At 37.7% G+C, this 12,871-nt stretch overlaps 1 protein-coding gene across 1 annotated transcript in view; it reads left to right on the top strand.

The window, feature by feature from the left end:
* Positions 1–819: 819 nt before the first annotated feature.
* Positions 820–12,871, top strand: part of USP28 (ubiquitin specific peptidase 28) — a 53,376-nt gene continuing 41,324 nt past the window's right edge. The window contains exon 1 of the mRNA XM_023533760.1: positions 820–948. Within this exon, the coding sequence (XP_023389528.1) occupies positions 892–948 (57 nt within the window). The 5' untranslated portion in view covers positions 820–891. The remainder of the gene's footprint in view (positions 949–12,871) is intronic.

Consider the following 12,871-nt stretch of genomic DNA (forward strand, 5'->3'; position numbering starts at 1 on the left):
GCTAGTGCTTATGGGAAAACCCTACAGAAAGAACTCTACGCTTATGATAAAGCTCTATGGTCATAACCCCTTCTTTTAACTTCCTTCTTCTCCTCTGTAAGTACCTCTCCATCTTGGCTAGCAGCGGTATGTGCACTGAGTTGCAATCCTTTCTTCTCGATTTTTTTTTCCCTTTTTGGTGATAAAATATCTAGTCAAAACTGTTTTACACTGGACACTCCACAGGCCCAGGTCAGTGTTAGAGCACCACGCTGGGCATCAGTGAATAGAGATTCTGCTCTGTTTGGTTTAGACCACTCCATTTACCCTCCGCTTCTCTTTTTTTAAAGAATAATTTTTCGTGTCATTGGACTTCGAAATGGCTACAGGACCAGGTGGGAAACCATCTATTAGGCGGTCCCTGGACAGGATCCCAAAATAGGGAGCAGCTTTAACGCGTCCATGGGGAACCTTGTGCCAGTGGTGAGTCCTAAAAATGAGTAGATCTTCAAAGCAGAAGGCGGAAAAACGCGCCTTGGGAGCGCAGAGTTCGCGGTCTCCTAAACCATTTCCTGGGCGCCAACAGCCGGGAACGGAAACGCATTCTTGAGCGACGCTGACCGTTAGCCGCAGGCGGGGCGGAGATCACGTGGCAGACGCCGGGTCGGAACCCGCTGTGCGCCGAAGCACGCAGAGCGGCTCGGCCCTCGGTTGCGCGCCTTGCGTGCGCGCGCAGGCCCGGGGCGGGGCCTGTGAACTGAGCGTCCGGCGTCGCGCTTGGGCGGAGGCGGAGCCGGGGCATGGCGGAGGGTGGGGGTGGGGCCTCCTCCTCCACCTCCTCCTACGGGGCTGGGCTGGTGGCGGCGGCGGCTGCGGGGGGAGGCGGGTGACCCGCGGAGGGGCACCTCGACCATGACTGCGGAGCTCCAGCAGGACGACGCGGCGGGAGCAGCCGATCATCACGGCTCGGTGGGCCCCGCGGGGGAGCGTGCTCCGGGTCCCAAAAGGGGAAGGGTGCCGGGTCAGAGCGGGGCCGCGGGGCCGGGCCGGGAAGGGGCTGCGGAGGGCGCCCGGGCAGTGCGGCGGCGAGGTTGAGGACGGGAGCTCGGCGGGGAGGCCAAAGTCTTTGCAAGGCTTGAGTCGCAGAGACCGACTTCGAGTTCGAGGGGTATTAGATATTTTGGAAAACGAAATATAAAGGGCTGGACTTGCGGTTGTCTGCATCAGGGATCTCTAAAGAGAGCGCTTCTGGGCCCCGACCAGAGGTGAGAAACTTCCAAAAGAGGCAGCTTTGGTCGTTTGGGAGGTTTTTTTTGTTTTTGTTTTTTGTTTTTAAGTCAGTTTTATGGCGGCGTTGCTTTAAAGAGTCTCACGCAGAGCGAAGTTATCTAACTTAAAGCCAGTATTTATCAACACCTTGTGAAAGATCTGGGGTCCTAGTTCCTACTTCCTATCTTACTCTACCTCTCACCCCTGCTTTTTTTTTTTTTTTTTTAAACAGAGCAGCAGCCCCAATAGTAATAGTAATAGTAGCATTCATCACTCTAGATTTTTTTAAGGAGAGGGCAGCGTGATGAACAGAAGGTATGTGGTTGTTTTCCTATTCCTATTATCTAAGAAGATTGAAATCAGTACGAGGGTTTCTGGGCTAAGATGGTGAGAGTAAAAGAACACTGGTTTGGTAGAAAATCCAAAGGCTAATGTTTGTGTGAAGAAACTTGGAAAGTGGGCAATTTGAGAATGTCTTCTAACGTTACTTTGGAATATTATAACTTAACACCAACTCATCACCCCTTAAGCACTGCGCTTTTTCAAGACAGAGTGGGAAACCTGTGCCAAATATTCAAATTCGAGTTTGGAAGTGAAGAATTTCATAAAAAGATTTACAGTACAAAGTTGTCACATACCTCCAAGTGAGAAACCTTTTATGAGAAACCTTTTATGACTTTTTACTCTTTTCCTGCTCTTAGGAGACCAGTAGTGTATAAAGTGAACACACTTCCTTTTAAAACTCCTGTAGTGAAAGATACCTCCAGGTCCTGGGCACCAAAATGAGAGTATGTGCTGGTTTCTAAGGGAAATAGCATTGTTGGTGTTCACTGCCTATTGGAATCTGAGTCAGGATTTTCTCTGGTTTCAGAGATCAATTCTGTTTGTTTTTAGGACAGTGACTTAAAAACAGGTGGGAAAATCTTACTTTTGAGACAGTCATGTTGATTTAGAGAAGAGACTATTTTAAGAGAGAGTAAGTCATATTTAAATTTGTCAGTATTCTGTCAGTTGAGACCATGTGCCTGTTCATCAGCAGCATCTTCATTTCCCTGTGCCACAGTTTGAGCAGTGACCACTATTTCAGCACTCTGTTTGAGAGTGTGTGTGTGTGAGGTGTTTGATGAGCACTTGTATATAAGTCATAGCTATTTTTGGAAAGCTTGGAACTTCAGTGGCCTGGCTGGCTGGAGTACCGTGATTCTTGGCCACCTGCAGAGTGATGACATTTGTTGTTCTTCCCAGTGATTCGCTCCACACAGACAGATGATAAGTTTGGTATGCTTGATAATGTTCGCTCTTTTTGTTTTTACTAATGTAAAATGCTTGAAGTTAGCAAGGCTAGGTTGAAGGAATCTTATTTGGAGAAAGTAACTTTCATATCTTAGGGGAAAGATTTTAATAACTTCTTCCTCATCTTGATAGGTTTCAAGTTAGAATGGACTCTATTTCTCTATTTTTAATTCTCTGAAGCATTCTACATTTTCCTTAGAGCAGCAGTCCCCAACTTTCTTGGCACTGGGGACCAACTGGTGTTCCTCTGAGAATCTAATGCCTGATGATCTGCGGTGGAGCTGAGGTGGTGATGCTAGCACTGGGGAGCAGCTGCAATTACGGATGAAGCTTCTCACCCTTGCCCACCTCTCGCCTTCTATGCAGCCTAGTTCCTAACAGGCCACAGACTGATAGTGGTCTGTGGCCCAGGGGTTGTGGACTCCTGACTTAGAGGATCTTTAGTTCTAGTTGAGAAGAGCTTTCTTTCCCTGACATTGAGAAGCTATTTAAAACCTAGAATGCTTCCCTTCCCTTGTTGGTCATTTGTACATGGGACAGACAGAACCTTCTTAAAGCCTCCCAAGAATTGTCGTGAGGGAAAAATGTACTCTTGAAAAACATTCTCAGTACTTACTCAAATCTAAAAGAGGACACTTTGTGATAACACTAAATCCTCCAGACTGCAGACTGATATTCAGATGTCTAAAGAGAGTGCTTACAGACACCTTCGTGTATTTTAATCAATTCTTGACTTAGATTAAAAACAAAAAGAAAAAAAAAAACAACATTTAATGTTATTGTAGCATAAGCAACTTGAAGTCAGATTGGTTCTTATAAACCTGCCATCCTTGACAGCTGTGCTAGGGTTTATCACATGTTCTTATGCTAACTGAAGCCCTATGAAAACCTGCCAGTTTCAGTGAAAATTTAATGTCCTTTTTGCTTTCCCTTGATTTATTGGCTCTTTACTCCCTTTTATCTTGTCTCATTAATTGTGATTTTTGGAACATCAGAAAATTAGTGCTTAGTTGGCTTCCACAACTCTCATGCCTTCTTAGCTATAAACAGTTTTTGCTTACACAGTGAGCACAATACTTATAAAACACATTGACAAATAATGCCTCAGTAGGCAGGATCTTCCCATGTGTTTTGTTTCACAAAGAAATTTAAAGCAATAGACAAGTGAAGGAGATATTTTCAAGGAAAATAATGATGCTGGTAGTAGTAGTAGCTAATATTGTGCACATATTGTGTGCCAGACACTATGTTCAGAACTTAACATAAATTGTTTCAGTACTTACGACTACTCCATTGAGTTTTCTTATGAGGAGGCTTATACTTGTTAAATAATTTTCCCAGGGTCACGCAGCTAGTAGATGGTACAGCAAAGATTGAACCTAGTTCAATCAAGAGCCAAAGATACCTGCTTCTTAATTGATGGACTCATTGTCTTAGGTCAGAACCTTTCTCCCACTCTCTAGAACTCTCCTGATGTTTTTGGTTTTTAATTTTTATTTTTTCAATTACAGTTGACATTCAATATTATATTAGTTGCAGGTATACAACATAGTTAAGACATTCATATAACTTACAAAGTGACCTTCTCCATAAGTCTTATACCCCCTGACACCATGTATAATTATTACAGTATTATATTCCCGAAGCTGTACTTTACATCTCCATGACTATTTTGTAATTGTCAGTTTGTACTTTTTAAAAATGTTAATACATTTTATTAACTCAGTATATCCAAAATGTTATTTCAGCATGTCATTAGCATAAAAATATAAATGAAATATTTTAAAAAGTATTTTGTCTTTGAAATCCAGTATGTATTTGCCCTTAGATAAGGTGACCAACACAATTTGTACTACTTAATCACTTCACCTTTTTCACTTAGCCACCTCCCTAGAATTTTCCTGATGTTTTAAACTTTCAAAACTCCCTGCACTCTTTCTAAATAGATAAACTTTTCAACTTGACTGAGCTTGTTGACATATAAGGAAGGCTCTTTGTCTCATGGTTTTTTGTTTTTATTTTTTTCCTCTTCAGCATCTCTTAGTGGAAGAGGTACACTTCCTTTCTTCATTTCTTAGAGATGAATCTAAATCACAGGTGTCTAGAGACATTTTTGATTGTTATTGTTGGGGGAGGATGTTACTGGTATCTAGTGAGTAAAAGCCAGTAATGCTGCTAAACATCTTGCAATGTACAGGATACCCCCCACCCACACAGACAAAGAGTTGTCTGGCCCAAAATGTCAATATTGCTGAGAAACCCGGATATAGATGATGTCTCTCCTTATTCACCTGTATTATCTCACATCTCCTTTATGCTAGCCTAACCCCCAGACACATTCACTGTCTTCTACTCCCTTGCAACTCAAAATATGATCCATATATCTGCATTACTTTGGAATTTGTTAGAAATGTAGAAATTTAGATGCACTGGAGCCAGCTTCTGCCTTTCTTCTCTGCTATGGACTAAGCTATTTGCTTTCTGGCTCTTACTGTCCTATTATTAACTATTTCCCAATCTCCATTTGTAATCTTCTACCCTCTATTTGTGAAGGCTTGTTGAACAGTTCTACTTACATGTCAGCCTCCTTGGCTAAAAACATTTGCTGCATACCCTCCTTTTCCCACACTTATTTTATTAGGCATGGAGATATATACTTGTAGTAATAACATTGGCCATATGCCAGCTACTGCCCTGAGCACTTTCCTGTACATTTCTAATATTCACAAAACCCTGCAAGGTAGGAATTATTGTGTCAGATATTAATGTAGCTTATAAGGACCTAATATGATATTTTAAACTGAAGTCTGTTTACCTCCTTATTGCAGATGAGAAATCTGGCTTACTCAAGATTAAATGCTAAGTAGCAGAGCTGGGACTTAAAGCCATTTGATTCCCCAGCCCTCCTGCCCTTGCAGTGCATGCCTTTCTAAAACCAAGCTTTTTGACTACCACTTGACAGTTTATGAAGCACTTAACATATGTTCTCCGTGAACCTAAATAGCAACCCTATGAAGTAAAATTTAATGTGATTAGGAAATAGAATTTGCAAAGTGACATAACTGGTGATAAAACCAAAATCAGCACAGGTAATGTTCTTCTAGGATATCAGTATTTTTCCTACAAGTGCTTGATGAGTTTCGTTGGACAGGCAGGTCACAGTATTTTACATTTATATGCCATTTTTCATTTTATTAGTAGTTACTGTATGCATTATTTCATTTGATAGTTGCACCAGTACTGTCAAAACTTATGCAGTACTTTATTTTACAGATGTGGAAATTGATAGTTACAGTAGTTGAGATTGCCCAGAGGCAAATGTGTCATAGAATCTGGGCTACAGAGTGCCATTTCCACTATCTATCTAGGCTTTCTACATAAAAAGAGAGGTCAGAATACCAGATGTAGAAAGCTGTATTAATGATCTGCATGAATAGGTGCTAGCAGCATGTTACATGATGGCTGGTCATCGGTTTAAACTTGGATGTCCTAAACAAATATTTTCTTTTTTCAATATTAATGACCAAGTTAGTACTTTCCTGGTGTTCTTTTTTCTTTTTTGGTGTGTGTATGTGTGTGAATGTGCATGTATGAGCAAACACAAATATCTTAATTTTTATTCCATTGAGGTGAAACTCATAAACAATTAACTATTTTAAAGTGTATAATTCAGCGACATTTAGTAGATTCACAATATTGTGCAATATCTAGTTCACAAAACATTTTCTATCTAGTTCAAAAACATTCATCACTCCAAAAGAAAACCCACATCCACTAAGCAGTCATTCCCTATTGCCCCAGTCTCCGGCAACACCAGTCTGTTTTCTGTCAGTGCATTTACCTCTTCTGGATATATCATATAAATGAACTCATACAGTATGTGACCTTTTATGCCTGGCTGTTTTCACCTAGTATATTTCTAAAATTCATTTAAATTATAGCATGTATCATACTTCATTTCTTTTAGTGACTGATTAATATTCCACTCTTTATATCTACTGTACTTTATCCATTTTTCCATTGGTGGACATTTGAGTTTCCAACCTTTTGGATATTATGAATAATGCTACTGTGAACATTCATGTACAAGTTTACATTTCTTTTGAGTATATACCTCGAAGTAGAATTGCTGGTTCATATGGTAACTATGTTTTAATTTTTTGAGAAACTGCCAAACTGTTTTCCACAACAGCTGCACCATTTTACATTCCCACCAGCAATGCGCAAGTGTTTCAATTTCTCCACATCCTTGCCAAAGGCTTGTTATTTTCCATTTTTGTTTTTTGTTTGTTTGTTTATTTTATAATAGCCATCCTTATGTGTGAAGTAGTATCTCATTGTAGTTTAGATTTACATTTTCTTAATGGCTAATGTTGGAAAGCATTTTTTCATATTCTTATTGGCCATTTGTATATCTTTGGAGAAATGTCTGTTCAAGTCTTTAGCCCATTTTTGAATTCGGTTTCTCTTTGGTTTGAATTATAAGAGTTTTATTATAATCCACATTGGTTATGTGAATTATGAGTTTAAATATAATCTGGATACTAGACCCTTGTCAGGTTTGTAATTTGAAAATATTTTCTCCCATTTTGTAGGTTTTCATTTAACTTTCTTGATAATGCCCTTTGATGCACAGAAGTTTTTAATTTGGTTAAGTCCTGCTTGCCTATTTTTTTCTTTTGTTGGTATATCTAAGAATCCATTGCCAAATTCAAGATCATGAAGATTTACCTCTGTTTTCTTCTAAGAGTTTTATAGTAATTAGCTATTATGTTTAGGTTCTTGATCCATTTAGAGTTAGTTTTTGTGTGAGGTAGGGGGCCAACTTCATTCTTTTGCATATGGATATCTCGTTGTCCCAGTACCATTTTTTGAAGGGGCTATTTTTTTCCCCATCAAATGGTCTTGGCATCCTTGTCGAAAATCAGTTAAATCAGTTGACCATGGATGTATAGGTTTTTCTGAACTCACAATTCTAATTTGTTGGCTTTCCTTATGCTAGTAGTACATTGTCACGATTACTGTCGCTATGTAGTAAGTTTAAAAATCAAGAAGTGTGAGTCCTTCAACTTTGTTTTTTTCCTCCCAATATCATTTTGTCTATTCAAAGACTATTGAAATTCCATATGAATTTGTAGATAAGCTTTTCCATTTCTGAAAAAAAGGCCACTGGAATTTTGATAAGGATTGCGTTGAATTTGTAGATCATTTTGGGTTGTATTGCTGTCCTAACAATATTAAGTCTTCATGATGATTAATTTTATGTGTCAATTTGACTGTGCCATGAGGTGCCCAGACATTTGATCAAAGTTTATTCTGGTTATGTGTGTGAGAGTGCTTCTGGATGAGATTAACAGTTGAGTCTGTAGACTGAATAAAGCAGGTTGCTTTCTCTAATGTCTGTGGGTATCAGCCAGTCAGTGAGGGTCTTGGTCTCCCCCCACTTGGGAAATTTGCCTTGTCGTGCATCAAAACTATAATCATGTAAACTTGATTTTTTTTAATATCTTTATAATTTCCTAGTTTCTCAATTAACCTTAGCAATATATTGCTAAAAATGACATTTTTATTTTTGAAGATGCATTTCAAAATATGACCTATTGTAACAGCTTCCCAACCTAATATGTATTTGGGGCATGTATTCAAAGAAATAAAAAATATTGTCCTGATGTGTTCTAAAGTAAGAAAAAAAGCGAGATGCGGGTCATTATAGATAGTATGAAAAAAATATATTCATATGCATAGGCCATTTCTGGAAAGATATATTCGAAACTATTAATGGTGGTTACTCCTGGGAAATGGGACTGAGATGTGAAGAGGAGGGAAATTTTCATTTTATATCCTTTTTACTGTTGAAATTTCTTACACAGTGCATTTGAAAAAAAGAGATGAAAACATTTAAAAGTAAATAATGCTTAGTTCCTTTTTTCTTTTACTTCCAGTTCAAACCCTTCTATACCATAAAAGTGTTGCTAAATTTTAAAAGTTTTTAATCCTTTTTAAAAACTTTTAAGCCAATTGATGAGCCAAAAGAGTCATTTTCATCATGTACCTAATATTTGCATCATTGAAATAAGTTATCAAGTAGCCTTTTTCAGGGAATTTAGTTGTAGCCACAAAAAAACCCTGCTTTTTGTCATTTTTAGAGAGTCATTCTTATGGCACTGTTAACAAAAAATTTTTAACTTCCACTGCTAAAAGTCTGTCTTTGTTAGAGTTTATTAGGCCATTGCTAGCAAAAACCAAAAACACAGAAGAAGACAGGTCTTGGAGCATGGAGTCTAAACCACAGCAGCACAGCTAGGTAGGAAAGACATGTCTGTTGTCCCAGTTTCACAAGCGTTTTTATACATCAAGTGGGGAAGTGGGGAGAAAGATGTAAGCTGTTCTGAAAGGATTTACATTAGTTGTAGACAAAGGCGATAGGAGAAGGTGAAACAAGGCTAATTAATTCTGGGATAGGTGCAGCACGCAGAAAGAAGTGTCTAGTCCTGTGGATTAGGTGTGGGCAGCAGCACTTCATGTGTGCATAAGAAGTGGAGGCTCCTGGGGTATGATGACACCTGGCTCTTTCTTTTGGATGATCGAGGAAATAGCCACCTGGAAATTAATCCTAAATTCCAATAGATGTACAAGAATGGGAGTAGTCTTTTGTCAGAGCTGGTCCACAGCAATTAACTGTCTATCTCTTTCTTTTACTCCAGCCTGTTCTAATTTTAATTTAGGTCATCTCAGAATTTTTTTCTCATCAACATGTTAGGTTTCTGCTTTATGAATAAATTGGACCAACATAGAATTGTTACTGGAAGAAAAACTGAAAAACACCAGGGCTCTATGGAGACTGTTCCTTGTTTTGTGGAAGTTGGAAAGTTAGTGGCAGTCTCAGAATGCATTTAAGACCTTGTTGTCCTGGATTTCTGGAGTTGCTGCTATATATTTTCATTGACTCATAACATTATTATTTTACTTTTCTTGGATACTTTCTTGGATAATTTTGGAGGGAATTTTATTAGGCACATGCTAGTTTTTTGGAGTAAATAAAGGAACATTTATCAATTACTTAGCTTTAAATGTAGAATGTCTTTGTAAGAATAGACAATTGAGATCAGGAAATGTGTGCATTAGGATGATGAAAGTAGCATTCCTGTTCAGAGGAATGGAATAGTCTAGAAAGTTCATCTCAATGCTAAACTGAGTGTTTTATAAAGAGAAAACTCTTAATTAATTTGTAATCTCACAAATTTGCCTCATATGATCAAAGAGAGTTTTAATTAGTTGCAGTAGAATTAGGCCAGTTATTGTTTATTTCAGAAATTTGATAGCTTAATGTTTTTATTGCCTGAATAATCCTGTTTACTGCTTATTATTAGATGTGTTATTGTCTTTGCTGTAAACCTTACTCCTGAGAAGACTGGATTGCACCAAAACCACCAAGTAGCTGAAGTCAGAAAGCTTGAGTTCCTTCTTTCTAGAAATTTACGTGTACCTCTTTTCTTCACTGCCTCTGGGCAAGAAAAGAGAGTACTTTTTGTTTTATGAAAACAATGTGGGTTTAACTAAGGAAATGCAGACCTGTTGGGTCTTGCCAATTATTTGACTTGATCATGACTGGAGCACAGGCTTTGTCTTGTCTCATGTTGGGTGTGTACTATAATAGATAGCATTGTCGTTATGGCGAAGTTAATATTTAAACCAGCTTCCTGTGAAGTTCCAGGAGAAACTATGAGTTAGTAATACAGTAGGATCTCAATGAGCTTAGTTTGTTACTTTAAAATTAACATTTAATATATCGTACTTAGGTTTTGGGTTGTGGGTACTATTTGAAAAATTAGGTTTAGTTAAATATTATAAGATTGAGTCATGTCATAGAAGTTGTTTATGTGTCAACAACATAGCTTAATCCTTGTGAAATTTGTTATTCATACTCAATGGTTATCTTTGATTTATCTTTTAATTCAAAATATATGATGACAAAATAAGTTTTGTAAATTCCCGCCATGAAGATGCTTCTTAACGTTTTAGGATTATTACAAGGATTACATGTATGTGAAGCACCTAAGGTTCCTGGCACAAAGAAGGTGTTCAGTAATGTTGAAATTGTTATGAGCACTGTACTATGGATAATTCAAATTAGGTAGTATGTTGTATAATTCTTGCCTTTACAGAGGCAAGAATTTCATTTTTAAAACAATTAGAGAACCACATAAGAAATACTGGATAAAGACAGTCACATTCATTCACAAGCTCATTCATTCCCTCAACATATGAGGTTAGAAAGGGGTTAGAATAGTAAGGACCAGAGATCTTGGGAACAACTTTAAAGAATAAGATGAATATAACCCTTGACTGTAGATTGACATTCTATGGTTAAACAAAGGTAGAAGATATTACTAGAGATAATAGAAGTAACACTTTAAGGCATGAGAGGATGAGTTTGTGAAATAAGGAATAGCTGGTAATGGTCTTTGGCAAGATGAGGAATTCAGATTTGCATTTACATGAAGAACATTGTTCTTAGAGGTGTACAAAATGATTTTATAAAGTTATCATCTCTGCCCTTAGCTTTTAAAAAGGGGAAACTTAAAAGTTTATTTTCCTCTCCTGAGTATATTATTCTAGATGTATTGATGTCCGCTGCTACCTGTTATAAAGCGGGGAGAGGAGAATGGGGCTTTAATCCAAAGCCAAATATAATGAATAGTAAATTATTTAATATTTGCATACCATATTTCATTGACTGCATTTATTTGGCATTCTGAGCTCTCTGAAATTGAGATGCTCCATACATTTACTGTATGCAAGTAGCAGATGTGATGTGGTTATCATCTGCACATGTATGGGTTTGGTCATAGCTGTTTCTACCGTCAGGACAGTTGAGTTATGGGTACCACACGATTAGTTGACTTGCCATTTAAAATGTCTTTTAAAAGATTATACTGTGATTCAGCATTTAAATGAAAAAAAAAAAATGTCTAAAGAAAGGCATAGAAACAGAACCACAGAATATAAATTTGATGTTATGTAAAGCAAAATGTTTGCAGTTTCAGATTTTCTCGCAAAGTAGTAATCAAGTGCTTTATGAGACCTAAGAAAAGAGGATGCCACAGGTATATGAAGTTTTGTTATTGAGAAATATGCAAAAGAATTGCCTAACACAGTGGTCCACAACCTTTTTCGCATTTCGGACCAGTGCTCCTATGAGAATCTAATGCCTGAGCTGGAGCTGAGGTGGTGATGACTAGGATGGGAAGTGACTGCAAATACAGGTGAAGCTTCACTTGCTCACCTTCTGCGTTTGGCCCTGTTCCTAACAGGCCACAGCCAGGCACCGGTCTGTAGCCCAGGGATTGGGGACTCCTGGCCTAATACATGCCAAGCAGTGTACTTAGAAGCAGGGGAAATTGCTGTATTTCTTAACATAAATAAGAGCTACAAAAAGCTGATGTGACCAATTCATGTGTCTCCTAGGACTGTCATGTCATGAAGGCATTGCGTCATAGATTTAAGGGGCAACTATTTTTCTTTTATTGGTGCATAAAACAATGTTTTTATAATATATCACCTTAGATTCAGTCAAAGGTAGTATTTACCTCAAATATTATGTTTTCTTGATGATAGCTTATTTAGAACTGATTGTATTATTAAGTAATCAAAGTTGTGATTATATAAAGGCTGGCAAAAAATAAGACTTATTAAGATGCAAAGGTCAAGATCAAAATACAAGAATAAAATATTTGCATTGTTTTGCATTAAATAGGTATTCTTGCTTCTTTTCTTTGTCTTCTCAGATACAGCATGGCATAGAGGTTAGAGTGCAGACTCTGGAGTCAGGCAGCTTGGGGTCAAATCTCAGCTCCATCCCTTACTAGCAATAACCTTGTGTAAGTTACTTAACTTCTCTATGCCTCAGTTTTCTGTCAGATGGGCATACTATCCATCTCAGGCTTGTGATGAAGGTTAAATTAGATAATATATATGAAGTGTTTAGAATACCTAGCTAAAAGTAAGCAGTGTATGTAATTATTTTTAATGGGATTGTTTTCTGTGAATCCTAAATGTGAGTTGATATATAGAGTAATTTGAGGTGAAGATGTGATTGTTTATCCCATTGTTACCTTCTTGGCTTCAATTTAGGTTTAATATGCTACTCTATTCCCCCTTCCAATATTATTGCACTTTTTTGGGGGGTGTATATTGGTTTTGGTTTCTTATAAAATTGCATATGATTGAGAGATACAGATTCACGTACTTTTACACAAAATCAAATGGAATTAGAATTAGTTTGGAGAAAACTTTAATATTTTATTTTTCTAAAAATCACATGCTTTGT

Source organism: Pteropus vampyrus, unplaced genomic scaffold (genome assembly GCF_000151845.1).
Source record: "Pteropus vampyrus isolate Shadow unplaced genomic scaffold, Pvam_2.0 Scaffold110, whole genome shotgun sequence".
In the NCBI taxonomy this organism is placed as follows: Eukaryota; Metazoa; Chordata; class Mammalia; order Chiroptera; family Pteropodidae; genus Pteropus; species Pteropus vampyrus.